The sequence below is a fragment of the Andrena cerasifolii genome, chromosome 9, assembly GCF_050908995.1.
Source record: "Andrena cerasifolii isolate SP2316 chromosome 9, iyAndCera1_principal, whole genome shotgun sequence".
Taxonomy (NCBI): Eukaryota; Metazoa; Arthropoda; class Insecta; order Hymenoptera; family Andrenidae; genus Andrena; species Andrena cerasifolii.
This window is the reverse complement of record NC_135126.1, coordinates 8478841-8495529: the sequence shown is the minus strand read 5'-3', so window position 1 is coordinate 8495529 and position 16689 is coordinate 8478841. Positions and strand designations below refer to the sequence as shown.

Below are 16689 nucleotides of genomic sequence, written 5' to 3'. Positions count from 1 at the left end.
CTCGGGAAGAGCCGGCGTCTCGTAGCAGCGCGACTCCGTACGGTTTTCTTTTCTCCTAATGGGAATCGCGCGAGTAACAGGTTCCTCGTAGAAACGTTAATTAATGCATCGGTAAGAGCGTGCACCTCGCTGGGCAGAAGCGGACCGTTTTGCGGACACGTTATATGATAATTTTAATTACGGCCGAAGTCGAACGGAAATTCCTCGGGGCTCGCGCATGGGGGGAGAGGGAGGATCGAGATTATGCCTGACGGCGTTAAGTCAGAAGTGTGTAAAGAGGCGCGGGGACTAATGGGCCTGATATTAATAACGATGCCAGCGCGTATTTCGCTCCCGTTAACGTCTTAAACCGCTGGCATTGCGTGCGCGCGTTTCCTTTTTATTGTCTGCTAAGTGCTGCGGGATATCGCTGCGCTTCCGCGATTATGCAGGCCTGCGTCCCTTCATTTTTCCAGCCGCGAACGTCTGCGCAACGATCACCGCTGGATCTCAAGTAGGTATCTCGGAAGATTCATCTAAGCATGTCGGCATTTCCTTGCCAGTTTATTGGTGGCTGGGCAACTACACGCGCGGTGGAGGAGATTCCCGGGGGATCTGATAACTTCACGGGTAACCTCGGCATGTGATAAAGACATTTGTAATATCTGCTCGGCTTCGTAGCTACGTACGATCGTTCTCGGCCTTCGGTGATTCGCATCGGAAATTAGGATGGCCGTGGTAATGTGAATTTTGTGGGCCACTCGGGCTCTGTGGATAGATTCGTCGGGGGGAATTTGTTTTCAACACCGGGATGGTCGACTTCGATATTTACTGCGAAGATGGAACTGGTGTGACGGAAGGGCGGTCGTGACGTGACAACAAGGAAATTATTTTCTGTGTGATTAATTTATTACAGATGTTCTATCTACAGTTTGCGGCAGGTTAGGTGACGCAATAGGTTTCGATAACTATTTGCTTTCACGTGACTGATCGGAATGCAAGGAATGTGCTTTGTCTCGAGCGACTGATCACAGCTGACGCGGAATGTCTATATTGCCGAAGCGTCTGATAACATTTAGAAGCCACCTTAAACTCGATTAAGGGACCTCCCTACCTTGCCGGACGAAAATTGATGCGAACTTGGGGAATTTTTTAAAACAAAACCATTAAATATATTTACTTCCAGCTTTGTGGCTTCATTTGTCAATCCTCAGAGAATATTAAAAAAAAATTGTACGCAAAAATAGTGGTTGTATCCGGAGTTGTGGTGCTTCAAATAGAGCGCTTTACAAAAGTCGTATGCGCATTCTTAGCGTAAAATCAGCCGATCTAGTTGTGTGAAATAGAAAATTTAAAAAATTTGTTTAATCTGTATGAGTGTGGCTATCGCTCGAACTAGATTAAATGAGAAATACTGAAAATTAAACAAAAATGGCAGCGTCTAAAGTAGACATCGATTTCTGCAAAAGAATCGCTGGTTTTTTAAGTCGCAAAAGTCTAATTTTGCAAAGGCCGACTTAGTTTTAGTACCGGCGAGAATAGGACATCTACTGAAGATGTATGCCAAGTTTGAAGTAAATCGGGTGATTGGTTTTTGAGAGATTACGATAACAAATTCGAAAAACATCGTTTCGAGAAAAACGCGTTTAAAGTTTCAGGAACCGTTTTCTTTAAATTAATTTTTTTTTAAGTGTTGCTTAAATATGTACAAATATAGGCATAAAGTTTTCAAATAATATAATTTGAGGGTTTCTGTTAAAAAAAAATCAAAGTAGGGAGACCCCTTAACTATAAATTTAGTTGGAAAAGTATAAATTCTTTGACAAGGGAATCTTGGAATGTTTTCTTTTACGCGAGGATCGCAGCACGTAGGTCTACGAGAAATTTCTCTGCGAAACCTCAAACCTGCGAAGAATTTTGCCACGTCGTTGATAGGTACCGTAAACGGGCAATGGGTAAACTGATTTACCATGGACGACAGGTTTAGTGGCCTCTAAAGTACTCGGCGCATTACTTGCAAGACTCGGCTTTTTTCCTCGGCTTTTCGCCGCACTCGTCTTTCTTTCGCCCGCGAAAGACACTATAAATTCGCGATGTCGAGTCTTCATTGACGTCACGAAATGTTCTGCGTCACCTGCAGCCATCGCGATGCAAATGCTGCGGTACCAAATTGCCAAGGTCTGCAGCACTCTCTCAATTTTAAGTCCACTGTTACAAGCACAGGCTGCAATTATGAGATTTGCAGTTATATCAAGCGAAACGGGACAAAGGACGCTTCTTATGCCAATAAAAACGCCAATAGAGACCCAATAAGTAAACAAAGCGTCGTTATCAAAGACAGGAATCATTTCATTTTCCTAATTTAATACTAGAATCATAGCATGACTCTCAAATTTACGTAAGAATTTTAATAACAATACGATTGATAATATAACTCATATTCAAATTATTTTGGCGAAGCTAGCGAGCTACAGTGGCTCGCAGTCATAATCGTACACTCTTTAAAATCGCATAACATTTTTAAAATTGGTCCGAACGACTTGTGTTTTTTGTGAAGCAAGAAGGACTATTTTGCTAAGTGAAGTGTTTCGTCGTTTTGAATAAAAATTGCAATTAGTCAGAATAGCAAAAAAAAAAAAAAATAGTAAAGGTCGTTTTTTCAACTTTTTTTCTGAGCCTGCAATGAAAATTCAATAAACCTGTTTGTAGTTTTAAGTAAGTTGCATACGTGCTGAAAATTTCATCAAAATCGGTTAACGTTGCTCTGAGTCGAAAATCGCGAAATTCTCAAAACCAGCGACTTAGCAAACTGATCCTTCTAACTCCTAAAAAAAAACTCAAGTCGTTTGGACCAATTTTAAAAATATTAATCGATTTTAAAGAGTGCCCGATTATGGCTGCGAGCCACTGTACAGATTTTTGCAATGAATATTTTTTCCTGCAAATTATTTCCTCCACCGACCATCCTGCGAGACCCATTACTTAAAATTCATAATCGTACTTTATTAACGCAGCGATGAAACATGCTTCTTATTAAGCTATAATATTTGCTCTACAGCTGAAATTATAGAGTTATCTCAGGTGAGAAAACGTTACTCATCGACCAACACCGAACAAACGATATCAGCGTTACGCCTCGTGTTTTATCGAGTCGCGGAGCATCGATCGTTAGCTAATTTACCCGCGGCTGCCAATTAAACGCTGAAATTGCCCGTGTAGGAGAAAAAGCGCACGTTTCGAGCTCCTCCGCTCGCAAGAATGCAATAATCGTAACGGCGATTGTAGGTACACGCGAGAGCATACGAGAACGATGCAAATCCGCGAAGGTAGTGGGAGGAATGAGGAGGGAGCGAGAGGTTGGAAGAGAACGTTTGCCGAAGATGGGTGCGAGTGAGATGGTGGGGGGCGGGAAGGTGGACTGGAGGGGAGCGCCGAGTGAGGTTGGCGGTGCCGCCGCGGCTCAGTATGCCGCGCAGCGCGCAGGCTCGCGTACGCGTTGTTGTTTCTCTCTGTTCTCGGCTCCGTTCCTCTTCTCTCTCCACGTATCACCCCTCTCACTCTCCTCTCCGCCGTGTCCCCTACGTACGCAGCGCGGCTGGAATACGCAAGTACAAACATCTCGCTGTTTACGCGGCGTTACGCGTGTGCCGTCGTTCCTCGAATAAAGTTACGCGCTCCTTTACCCCCCCCTCGGCCGCACCGGAGAGTCAGCGAAGCCGAGCGGCGACCAGGGAATTGCAGAGTTTCGTCGCGTCCTGGATCAAGTGTACCCACGAGACCGCGTACCGAGTGCCGGTAGCCCGGAGAATTCGATCGACGCGAGAACCTGTTATATCGACGCGTGTGCGTGTGCCGCGTGACACAGTGACACGGTGCGCGGGAGCGCTCCGCAGCCGAGAGTGCGCGTCACGGGCGAAAGAGCGGGAAACCCCGAAGTGGCCCCGGCGGATTTTGAAATCGTAAAGCGGACGCCACCGCCGAGGGGCCTGCGCCCAAAAGCATCGGCGCCGGAGATGCGGAGCGGGGCTCGTAGGACGCGGCCGAGCCACGGAACGGTTACGAAACGCCGCGGGAGGAGACGCTGCATGAAATGAAGCGAGCGTGTACGCGATCGATAACTATAGCACCACGGCGAATATCAAGAGGTTCGTATTTCCAGCGCGCAACGAACCTAACCTAACTACGCCGCCTGGAGCCTCGCTGCCCGCCCAGTGAACACGATCGATGCTGGCCGGCGTTTCGATCGGTTCGAGGATGTCGCGAAGGTAACGCTTCCACGGGTGCGGAGGAGCGGCGTGATCGCGCGTAGCCATGCGAGTAAGGAGCCTCGAGTTGCTCGGGAAGCAGCGATCCTTCCGCGCGCCATCTTGATCCGGCGAACAGATCCGCGATGACAGGTGGTGGACGCGATTGTTGATCGACGACCGCGGGCGATTCGATCGGTCACGGATCGGACGGGCGAGATATTATCCTGGTGCGCGCGCGTAACCGTTCCCAGGAGCACCCGGAAGATCTCTCGTAGCCGGTGGACCAGGGGGGGGGGGACAGAAAATTACGGGGAGGCGGATGAAGCGTCGAAGGGGAGAGGATCCGAGGCGCTTTTATTTTTAGCCAACGCCGCATCGCAAAAACCGGTTTCCAAGTCTCGGACCGAGCCACGAGGCGAGGCGCGCATATACGCGAGAAGGGTTTCAGCTCGAAAACGGAGGAAGCGAGAGGGAGCGACACGCGATGTAAAGGCGGAGCTGTACGCCTCTCGCTCTATCCTCGGCGCGAGAAAGAAAGAAAGGAATAGTTGACACGGAGCGTGGAATTCACCTAAGCCGATACACCTCTCCTCTCCCTCTACTTTCTCTCCCACCTCCGACTATCGATTGCGTGCATACACGCGCCTATCGAATGCTCCGAGTGCTACGCGACAAACAGGAGTGTGCGAGATTCGATCGTCGAGTGTGTTTCTCTCGACGTGGACAGTGTCATCTGCGCGATAATTGTACGATCGGCTCCGTTACGCGTAAACGCGCGACCCGTTGGTTCTCGCGAGTCGAACACTGCGAACCGTGAAAGAGGGGACCCCGCGTAGGACCACGGAGTGCCGCAGCTTCTGTCGCGTTCGCGGTTTCTCGCAAGGGACACGAGGGGCAAGGGCGTTAGTTTGCAAGATTGACGATCGTTGCGTGGCGCGCGAGATCAACCAAGACAGGGGAACGGTATGAAGAATGGCAACCGATCCGAGCAACCGTCAAGATGTAAGGGCGGTCGCCACGACGACCACCGATCCTCAGCGAAGCGAAAAGCGCGCCGTCGCGGCGCGAGGCGCCGCCGGTGCTCTGGCCCTCAGTATTCTGGCCGTGGTCCTCCAATCGGCGGCGACGGCGACCCCCACCTGGGGATACTTCACCAATCCTGACGGTGAGTCATGCTTTTGAAATTCCTCTCGATCATCGATACCCGCCTCCGCGCCGGTTCGATCGCAAAAAAAACGCGCTCGCGCTGCGCATGTCAACGACTCCCGCGCCTCACGGATGTCGCCGGCTCGAGTTCACGCTCGCGATGTCGATCGATTATCGATTTTTTCGCGCGCTTTAAAATAACGTTTTCGCGCCGACCCTCCACTCGATCGCTCCGCTATTGTGCCGCGCGGGTTTTTTACGTCCCGTCGTCGCGGAAATTTCTTTTAGAGATAATTGCTTAGATTTATAAATAGCAGTTCGTAACGAGCGATATTTTCTCCGAGAATCTCATCTCTACGGGAACATCGGGTAGCGCAGGAGTTGAAAGAATCGCAACCACTCCCCTATTTCTTTGGAATCTATTTTAGAGTCAATTAATAAAAGTATTGGAATAAGTTTAATCACTTCACTGTTTAGTCTCAGAATAATAGAAAATAATAGAGAATTCAGCTGTTCATGTTTCACCGACGAATGTTTCAGCCTTCCAACTGATTTCCAATTAAAGTCTTACGTATTTAATTAAAGTCCCTCCTTCGCCTTTATTCATTGATCGGCAAGCACAGTGAAACATCTGAATCTCGAACCGAGCTCACAGCTATGCGAACTATTTATTTTCCGCGCTGAATTCATCACCGACAGTACCTATATCTATTACTTATAATTAAACACAACGCGCGTATTATAGCGTCGTTTCGCAACCTATGCTCTGCAGAATTATTCAGATCCTTTTTTTTTCTCCAACGACACACGCGCACAGCGACGCAAGCGTAATTACTAACGACAGTTGCGCAAACTAATGCGGTTGTCTCTGCGGTTCCTATTGCACAATTTACGCGGAACTGACGTGCAATATGACTCTGAACGGTGGCTCGATGGTGCCGCGTGAAAGGGCGGGGGGTATCGAAAGAGCCTAAAGAATTTCATACGGGGAAGTACTTTACTCGAGGGACTTGTGCATTTCGCGATATTTAAATCGAAACTCTTCCCGACATGTGTTCCTCGTTATGTGTTACAAGGACACTTATAACAGCTGCGTACAGACTGTCTTTGTATACAGGGCCGTTCCGGCGTTTTGGCCGCTCAGGTGCAGAAACAATATTGCCGCCCTTATTAATTCAATATTCTTTAATTAAGAATTTAATATGCAGTGTTTTATTTTATATCTATACGTGCATAATTTTAAACAGTTATCATGTAAAAGAGTTTCCACTATTATTCTTATTAATTAAAATTTTACATATAATAAACGGCCTGCGGCCGCCCCTAGGTTTCGCCACCCAAGTGCGGGGGCCCCTTCTGCACCTCCGCCAGGAACGGCCCTGTTTGTATACGAATTAAAGGTGGTTACGTTGGATAGTGTAAGGCAGTGGGGTTGCTGTTAGTTAACGATTACACGTTGCTGGAAGGTTACGTAATATTTTATACTTGCTCCGTTTCCCTGGCAAGGGTACATCAACTTATTCATGCCCGCTTCCGCCGTTCGTATCAGAATGTTGCCATCAAAAGGGGGCAGTTTGTCCTTCTCCCTGTTGGAGGACGGCTCGACCCAATTCAGACCACGGTTTCCCGTATATCGAGCCAATTAATTCCAGCAGGTCGTTTTTACAGCTGCTAGACGCCGCGCCTTTCGTCGTCCACCTCCCTTCGACCTGTTTTCCTCTTAGATAACGATACAGCTTAACCACCAGCGACGCATTCGCTCTTTATCCCCGCTTCGATCTTTCTCTCGCGGCACCTAACGAAATACTCTCCGTACGTGATACGGCGGCATTAAAGTGATCGTTACTTCACACAGTATTCTTAAGTATCAACATCTCTTCAAACACCAACACCTCTCTAATCTACCTCGAACGCGAGTTTGACGTAAGAGTTACTCAGCGATCCTCAGCTCACGCCCACGTCAAAGGCAACAAAAGTTTCTCTTAAGACTCGAGGCGGGGGTGCCACCTTGGACGCATGAAAGTCGTAGATCTATTTAGGAAACTTCATCTTGTAAATGAATTAACTCGATAGAAAATCCGATTAGCGGCATTTATTCTACATTTCTTGTAGATTAGAAAACCCTAAATTCATTTCGAAATAAATATTTTTATGGAGAAGGTGAGTGAATAAAATTTGTGATTTTCAGCAGAAAAATTTGGTCACAAAAATGTCTGCAGCTAAAGATATTTTAACCTAAAAGGAAGATTCTCTGAAATTTTCAAGCGCCGCGATTTTGCCGGAGAAAATTTCCAATCTTCGAAATACGTATACAAAATAGGTACCATCAATCAGAATTCTACTACACAGTGCATCATTTAAATGAATAAAATTGCTAAAGAAACCTATGGTGTTCATGCATCCAAGGTGACACCCCCTTAAGAAAAGCCAGGCGGTCAAGGGTCAGAAGACAAGTGGAAATAGCGGTCGACCGTGTAATCCCCGTTCCATTGTAGTGAAACACGAATCTCGATAATTCGTTGCCCCTTTGATAGCCAGTCGCTGAAAAAGAGAATTCATTCAGAGATTTGCGACCAGTTAATCGCTTTTCACGCTCCGTGCCTCCCCGAGTTCTTTCTGCCCGGTGATGTCCGTTCCACCCTTAAAGCACGGGTATCAAGCTGCATCACGGTGCGTTGCCCAATCCCACGGAGCTGCGGCTTTCCGCCTTGCCGAGCTCGAGGCCTACCTGTTGGCCGAAGAAAGTCCCGCGGCCGCAGACTGTACTTCACGCGGCCGTATAGAGCTGCACCGACACGCTTGCAGGCGCACACGGCCCCGCAGTCGGGCGCAATACACTGGAACCGGGCTCATGCGCGCAACATCGTAAAGAACACACGGCGGTGGTGTGCTGGTTCCATAAGGAATGCTCCTACAGCGGGACAGAGTTTATGGTGTAACGCGGACGCGATGTAAGGTGAACGAGAGCAATTTAGGAGCTAGAACTTTCGGCCTGTATCCACGTAACGGCTGCCACGTGGATCTGTGACTTTGTACAGTAGCTGTACTAGGATGTCTATTCAATGAATTTCAAATTTAAATCGGAGACTCCTCTTTTTAAATATTCTTACAAGGAGAGTATTTTAGGCGTCCGCCACCGATCATTTTGATTTTTGGATATGTTATAGAGGACCGAAAAATAAGAAACACGTGTTTTTTTAGTTTTCCCCGTTTTCATATTTGGGGCGTGAAAGCTGCGTTCAAAGTTAGGGTTGAAAAATCATTTTTGTGGAATATCTCGAGAACTATTAGAGACAGGGGAATAGTGCCAATGGACGAATTTTGTGTCTTTGAATGCGAAATATGACTGACTCACCAGATTTTCAAAAATCCGCAAAAATGATTTTTCAACCCTAACTTTGAACGCAGTTTTCACCCCTCAAATATGAAAACGGGGAAAAATAAAAAACACGTATTTCTTATTTTTCGGTCCTCTATAACATATCCAAAAATCAAAATCATCGGAGGCGGACACCTAAAATACTCTCCCTGTTAGTACCAAAAGTAGAAATTAAATTCCTTGCATAGGAATCAGATGCTACTTGACTTTTGTTCCTGCTTTTATGATTATTCGGTTTGGTAACTTTCACGGTGCTTTTTACTTTGATAAATGTGGCATTGAGAACAAACACGGACTAACCCACATTTTTCGCGGAATTGAGTTGGTAGCAATAACGTATTCCATTAAGCTGTATTAATCAAATAAAATAGGCAAAATTAATTTTTTCTCAATGTGGGTTAGTCCCTTTTCGTTGTTAATGTCTGAAATCAGTACGAAGATGGGGTGTTTGCGATGGCAGATGCGTATCGTTTGGCAGGCATCGTGTTAAAAGTGGGAAAGTCGGGGTATTTAGATGCAGCGGAGTAGAGATAACGCGTTCACGTCGTTAACTGTACATTTTGGATGTGTCCTGTGTACATTATACCGATCGCTGGTGAATGCAGCAAGAATGAAAACGGTGAGCGTGACCCTAGCAGGTGGCTACTACGATACGCTACCTGCGGTAAATATTGCGTGTGTGTGCGACGACGATCGCACGTTTGTAACTGGCGCACGTGTGTGTGAATGAGTCGGGCAGGTACGTAGCCACTGCTAGGGTCTTTTTCATTAAGAAGCTTCCTGCACTCGTCGTTCCATCATACCGAGGTTCGACATCCTTCTTGTGTAGCGCATCTACCGTGCGATTTAATTGTGCATGCAATATTTTCCATCAGAAATTTCAACCATTTCTAGGTACCACAAACTGGGGTGACATTGGCAAGTTTTGGGAACATTTTGTTATATAATATAAGAGATAACATTGTTACATTTGCTTTAAGTATTTATCCTATCGTAACATTGCATCCTTTGTGATTTTACTGCAAGTGTCAATTTGCATAAAATTGGTATCTTCTTCCTTCTTTAATACATGGTAATTAGCTGCCAATGTTACCCCGTATATTGACACTTAAATTTGTTTCCTTTTATGTTCGATGCACTTTCTTTTATATTTTTTTTATTTCAACTTTTTTAATTAAATTTTTTAAATTTCCTTCCTCATTTTTGTCCCTTTCCTTCTTTAATACATATTAAGTAATTGCATTCAATTTTAGAATCTTCCTCGAATATCTAACTCGCAGCCATCCAGCCACAGATCCTTCGAATCGTTGATAAAAAGTTTCCCCTAATTGCTTGCATTAGCGTATCTGCTCGTTAAGCATAGAAATTTTCTGTATCAGTCTCAGATTCAATTTCCCCCGGCCGCGTAACAGTATCCACCTCTATCGCGTTGCTTGCGCGCATCTCGGTAACAAGGTTCAGAGGTTAATGCTCGCCGAGCACAAAGAGACGCTAATTAAATCCTGAGAAAGGTTCCTTGATCGGTGGTGGCAGATTAACGCCCGACACGAATCCACCTTTGCTTAACGCGTCTAATCGGCGCGTCATCGTTTCATTAATGGAGAAAAGAGGAGACTGTCGGTTCTGAGGCGAGAAGGAAAGCGTGCGACCGACGGGGATCAGACTGTAAAAGGGCTCTAGGATGACGATTCCGGCCACGATCCCTCCTGAAGTGGGTTAGCAGATTTTCGCGCAGATTTTAACCGCACGACTCCAGCGACGTTTTATCGATCTCGCTTGTTCCGTCGGAACAGTACGGTTCTCCACCGTAAGTCTGCGGCTTTGAATACTGTTACAAGTGATTCTCGTCGCGCATAGCGCGGTCGGAGAACAAAGTAGCGAACTACCGTCTGCTGGCGGACTCTGGAATTGCAATTAGATTCCACCGCGGGAGAATTGTAAATCTGCGTTGATCTGAAGTTCCCCTCTTTTAAGCATTAGAGAATTAAGTTACCCTGGCTATGAGTGGAAAACCGTTACCTTTATATTAAATTAAATATATATATATATATATATATATATATATATATCTTTATATTAAATTAAATATATATATATATATATATCTTTATATTAAATTAAATATATATATATATAATTTAATATAAAGGTAATTTTATATATATATATATGCCTTTAATTAATTTCTCTGATTAACTCGCAGTACTCGCGAGGGCAAGGAAAGTTTCCTTCGCTGAAGTAACGCGGGCTTGAATCTTCGGAAGTGTTACAATCTATCTTTGAATCGTGGATCGAAGTCCCCGAAGGATCCAGGAACCACAGATTCCTTAGTTACCTACGAGCTTGCAAGTTGTATGCGTGCATTCCGAATATCAATTCTTGCTGTATAGTGCGTATAGAGTTGCTAAGGTAATTCCGAACGGTACTGTATATAATAAAAGAAGCAGAGCGACACGCTAGTGCGCCAGGTACGCGTAGTCACTGAGACTAGCCGTTTCACAGGTGTAAGTAGGTAGCTTTGGATACTGTTACGCACGCACACGTGTCAGCCTGAAACGTGACGGGGATCCACCACCGCGGAGCCCCGTGCGTGCCACAAAAATGATAATCAGAGCCTGAGAAACGGGAGCTACCGGAAAGCTTTCGCGATGAGGGGGACGGGGGGTGATAAGGCTCGTGTTTGCACGAGCATTTTTCGTCCCAAGCTTCCCCCAGTGTTTCTACGTACACTCCAAGCACCGGTCTACCTTCTACATCATGGCACAAGTCATACAATCTCGGATTCTATTTTAACCATTCGTTAGATAACCGGTCTAGAAATTGAGGCATCTCTCGATCTTCGTGGATCAAGTTGGCACTGCGCGAATCTTCCAATTATTAGTCGAGTGCTTCTGGTAGAATCTCTTCGACGATTCACTGACATCACAGGGCAGCTTTAATGTTAGTTAAACCTCGGAATACTCTTGAAAAGGATGCGAGGCTAATATAGGAAACCACCGAAACGTCCCCAAGATCTACCGTGTATTTCCAGGAGGATAGTCGATGCCCATTACCATTAATGCCCATTAGGAAACAAGCGTGCCCCGACACGGGAAGAGTGAGAGTATTACAGGGATCAGCGCCCTGCGCGACGTCCCTGTTATTAGGCTCAGCGAAAAGATCGAGATTACGCAGGGGGTGTTGTTTGATCGTTGCGGAGAGTAGCCGGAACGCGCAAGAACTGGTCGATGTAGGTTAATGGATTCGATGAAGTATCGCGAGGAACGATGGAAAATAAACGATCGGGGACCGGTTAGGGAAGATAAACGAGCTTGCGCGCGGCTGAAAACGCTCGTAAACGCGGCAAAACAGAGCAGGAAGAGAACGGTGGAAGATAGACTCCTCGTGGCATCGAATGCAACGAATTCAAGTATCCCAGACGTCTGAGAGAGACTTAATGAATCGAGTCACCGTAGATCACGGCGTATTAATCCATTGAAGTCGGAATAGACAGGCTTAAAGGAAGCCACGGCGGGCTCCCTCCCCTGCGAGCTCCCTGTGCTGGCGCAGGAACGACTATTCGCCGATAGATCGTTCTGGCTGGATGGAAAAGCTGTTGTGGGCGCTGCATTCTCCTGCCAGGGCAAATTGATGCGTCATTGTCGATTCGCGGAGCGGCAGAACGCGCCGCAACGTGACACACCATTACGCCAGGGGAAACAAGTATGCCATCCCCTGTGTCGTGCGCGCGAGCGAGCGGAGAGGAGTGTAGGTACCGCTATGCAGGGCCAGGAGAGTCTTGAAGCCCGCGAGTGCAACGGCCTTTACCTGGGCTCTCACTCGCCGTGCCACCTTCCTCTAAAAGTTATAGTCGAGGCGAGCCTCTCGTTTGCCAGTGTGAACAGGCCCGTCCGTAACGGAACACGATACATTATTATAAGCCGTCGGGATTTCTCCATCAGCCTGGCTCTGCCTCTGCGTTACGACATCGCCCGGGCAACCTCTGGGCCTTCGAACTTGGTCGGCAGCGTCGAGACTCGCCACTTGAAGTTTTCCTTGAGCGTCGAACAGGCGGAAGGGACCTGCATCGTTTAACGGTGAACGGTCAGAAATGTGGGAGGAGCTACCTATTTAGTCTGGACGATGCTACTTGATTTCTTAGTGCTCGTCTCTTTCATCCACTAAGGTAGATCTTCAAGAGGTTGTTTTTTTAATACTCTGGCGTGGTTCAGGTGTGATTCTTGGGCGGAGGGTGGCTGGGATTGTTGGAGGTAGTTTGGGTGAGGATGAATCGATCATTTTTATAGGGTGAAATTGAAATTGTAGCTTAATGTAGAAGCTTTTACTCGGAGGGCTTTGACGCAGTGCATGTGGGTTAGTAGGTGAGCCCTAAGTCACTGGAAGTGGCATAGCTATCGAATGTCAGATGAGTCGTTTGGGAGTGAGAATGTTAAGGATATCAAGTGATTCAACATCGCGTTGCTAGTCTGAAGAATAGAAAGCTTATTCTTGGAGGATAGTGTTTCATGCTCTTTCGTTAGTCTCCAATGCTCAACTGAATCCTCTGGTAGCTAAATTGAAAATACCAAGTAGAATTGTACTGTTGGATGCGAGAAGGGCCTCAGTGCCAAAAGTCAGCTTCGAGAAAAGCATCTGTAAACATTACGAAGTTAGATATTTTTCATACATAGCGAAGTTGTTGTAAAATTGTCTAAAATATATGACATTTTGATATATCTCCTTTGTATTTGCATTATTGCAATCGGAATTGTGTAATAGATTAATCAGTGAAATTAATTTTAATTGCAGCCCTCTCAGGCCCTCTTGCATGAAATGGAAAAATATAGAAAAATGTTCTGTAACATTTATTTAATATTCGCATATTTGAGAAAATATAGAATATTCAAAAGATGTAGTCATAAAAATATTCACAGATCGTGTCAGGTTCAGGTTGCCGTATGTGTGGCTTAGATACGAGCTAGGGTCAGTTGGTCAACATCGATTTAGAAAATTAATCACAGCTCCGTCAATTTTAAAGATACGGCAATGAAATTTAGAGGGCACACGTAGAAAAGAACGAGGAATCTGATTATCCGATTTCCGCAAAATGGGCCGTTCTTGCATCCAACGGTACAATTATAGATCTGGCTGGATTTCCCACATGACAGCATTGCATCGCCGCTATATCCGTTCGCACTTGCTTCACTCAACCTAGAAGTTCGAACAGGAAGTAATTGGAAGCACAGTAAGCGACATTCTTTAAGTGGAAACGTGAGGTAAAACCACCTGTACGTACACTGGTACGTTCAGCGAGGTGTTACAGTTTGCGTAAGACGCGTGTCGTTCGCACGATCCGGTTGTTTTGCTCCGAACCCGCCTATGGGCTAATCATTCGTATCATATTATAGTCTACCTGGGAACAGCCTGTAATAATCCAGCCGAGGGGAAAAGAAACGAGACACGGTATCTCTAATACCGATATAAATTTCCGCGCGAAACGCACCGGATGGAAATGAGAGCGGATAGTAGGTATGAGTCCGCGGAGTCCCGAGTCTTCTGTTTCTCCGCTGTGATTAAGTATCCGGATGCTCGTGACAAGCATAAATCATTGATAGCGTTTTTTAAGCAACAGAGATAGCTTAGTACCTCCACTCCTCGCGCCTCCACCATTTCTAACGCGCAGCTTACCACATTGCCCTATTACCATTCCCTTCGCCTTAAATTCCCTTGAACGCAAGCTTAGAAATTCTTAGACACCTGAACTTAGACTTCAGTTAGAAAATTCTCTTCCCTCGAAAAATTCTTTCGCGCCTACAGCATACTATACGCCCACCCTGCGCTCTACGCAAGTGGATTTCGAAAATCACGGCCCCACAGTGTCGCACATCCATTATTCAGTCCATGAATAATTCCCATCGAATTACACCCAATTTCAAAGTAATTTCTCAAGCCGGCGGGATACACGGAGTTTTCACAGAGCTCGTTAGCACAGGCATTCCTCGATACCACCGCGGTGCAGAGGTTTCCCCGTTTCGAGCGTCAGTTTCACGGGGGTCCCCTGAATATTACCTCGTCCCGTTCAGCTGGAGCGTTGGATTTATTCGTACCTACGCGCGGGCAGAGGGGCCGCGGCGCGCTGGTACAGTTACGCGGATAGGTAGTAATAACTGAGAGCGTTCTTGCGCAACGGAATTAGGTAAATAGATATCCGCGCGTAGTACGTACGCTCCGTCCGTGACATTCTTTCCCGAGCGCAGGGGAGCTGTTCTCACGATTGAATCGCGCCCGACGCGTGGGCGGCGTCGTTGTGAATGCGTTACATCGATCCGCGATACATTCGTCCGCTGACGGGAAGACACTGCGTTTCGCGCGCGAATAGATAGCGAGGACAGTGTACCGTTCGCTAGAAAATCTTAGCGTGTGTTAGTGGTATCTGATGGTGTCCATTGTGCACCCAACTGTCCGCGCGCGTTCCACGTTAGAGCGCCATCTTATCACGCGGCGTACGAAGGTGTCCATTTTAGTAGCAACCACTGGCTGACTAATTGCCTGCGGGGCATCGCGACAGTGACAACATTCGCAGAGTTACGAAAGCAATTACGCTGCGCACCAGCAACTGAGTCGGGTCTTGGAAACACCCTAAAGGGGCACTCGGCTTTCGAGGGCCGAAAGAGCACTTGAACTATAATCAGGACAGAGTTAACTGGCCTGTTGGTGATCATTCGAGAGTTATCGCTTGGCTACCCCTGTTATCTTATTTTTAGTCTGCGAGTAGATCTGCGCACTTTCTCTCGGGGGATTGGAGGTGCAAAGCGGGGTGAAGAAGTGGTTTGGGGGGATTCATAGTGGAAGAGGTGATTGAGTTACTAAGCAATTAATTTTGTTCTGACTGTAGCAGTGTTTTCAATCGTAATATTCCCGATCATTGCTGGCGTAAAGTACTTGTTCAGATTTTTGTTAATATTTGTTAAGCTCGCGAAAGAGATCCATAGTTGGGAAAAGGTAATTGAGACGCTTGAGTGGCGAGTTTATGGAACTTGTCGCAGGAGGATCAGGTTGAGCCGCGTGTGCGTGCAGGTTTCAGTGAGCATTCCTTGCTAATCGATTTAGCGTGACCCGTTCAGGTTTACGCAGATCATTAATTCTAGCACCAGATGTTACAGCTTAAATACAAGCCTTCTTACCGATGCACGCTCCATGCAGGTCGCTCGGCGAGTCGCTGCGCAAAGTCATTTATCAAAGAATCAAGGAACACGAGCGATCAGCGCAGGTCCTGTATGCCCGGCCGGGGGATGATGGAAATTTAAATATAAACGAGGTGTTTCAATTATCCGCGGGAATCTACTTACACCGCGCGTTGACACGCGCGTGGAGCGTATATATCATCGACCGGGATGAATTAAACGCAACACACTTTCCGCTTTGCGCGTTTATCCTAGAGAAATCCTGCGGAAGTGTACCTTTCAGCTTCGACGTGAAAATATTACACTCCCAACTCGATCTTGTATAACTTCTGAATCCAGAATTATACATCGCCAGTGCTGGATTAACCACTAAGCAAAATAAGCGGGTGTTTGGAGGATCTAGAGAAAGAGGGGCACCATAGAAATAATCTAACTTCTGTTAGAAACACTTGAAATTTTCGGAAATGCCTAAGAAATCGTACATTTCGTTGAAGTGATCACCCTGTACAAGGGTGCGTCAAATTCTGTTAATTGCTTAGAGCCTCTCAGGTCTTAATCTGGCGCTGCATATCGTGTGCGACTAGGGAATCGTTTTTAGTCAGAGAAAGATTGTTCTATAATATACTTATAGTAATATAAGTATTTAAATTCTTTAAAGTTCTTTAATATACTTATATTAATATAAGTATTTAAATTCTTTAAAGTTCTTTAATATACTTATATTAATATAAGTATTTAAATTCTTTAAAGTTCTTTAATATACTTATATTAATAT

General features: G+C 46.1%; 1 protein-coding gene across 1 annotated transcript in view; it reads left to right on the top strand.

Moving 5' to 3' along the window:
- Nucleotides 1-3368: 3368 nt before the first annotated feature.
- Nucleotides 3369-16689, top strand: part of LOC143372947 (uncharacterized) — a 44149-nt gene continuing 30828 nt past the window's right edge. Inside the window, exon 1 of the mRNA XM_076819635.1 lies at nt 3369-5391. Within this exon, the coding sequence (XP_076675750.1) occupies nt 5199-5391 (193 nt within the window). The 5' untranslated portion in view covers nt 3369-5198. The remainder of the gene's footprint in view (nt 5392-16689) is intronic.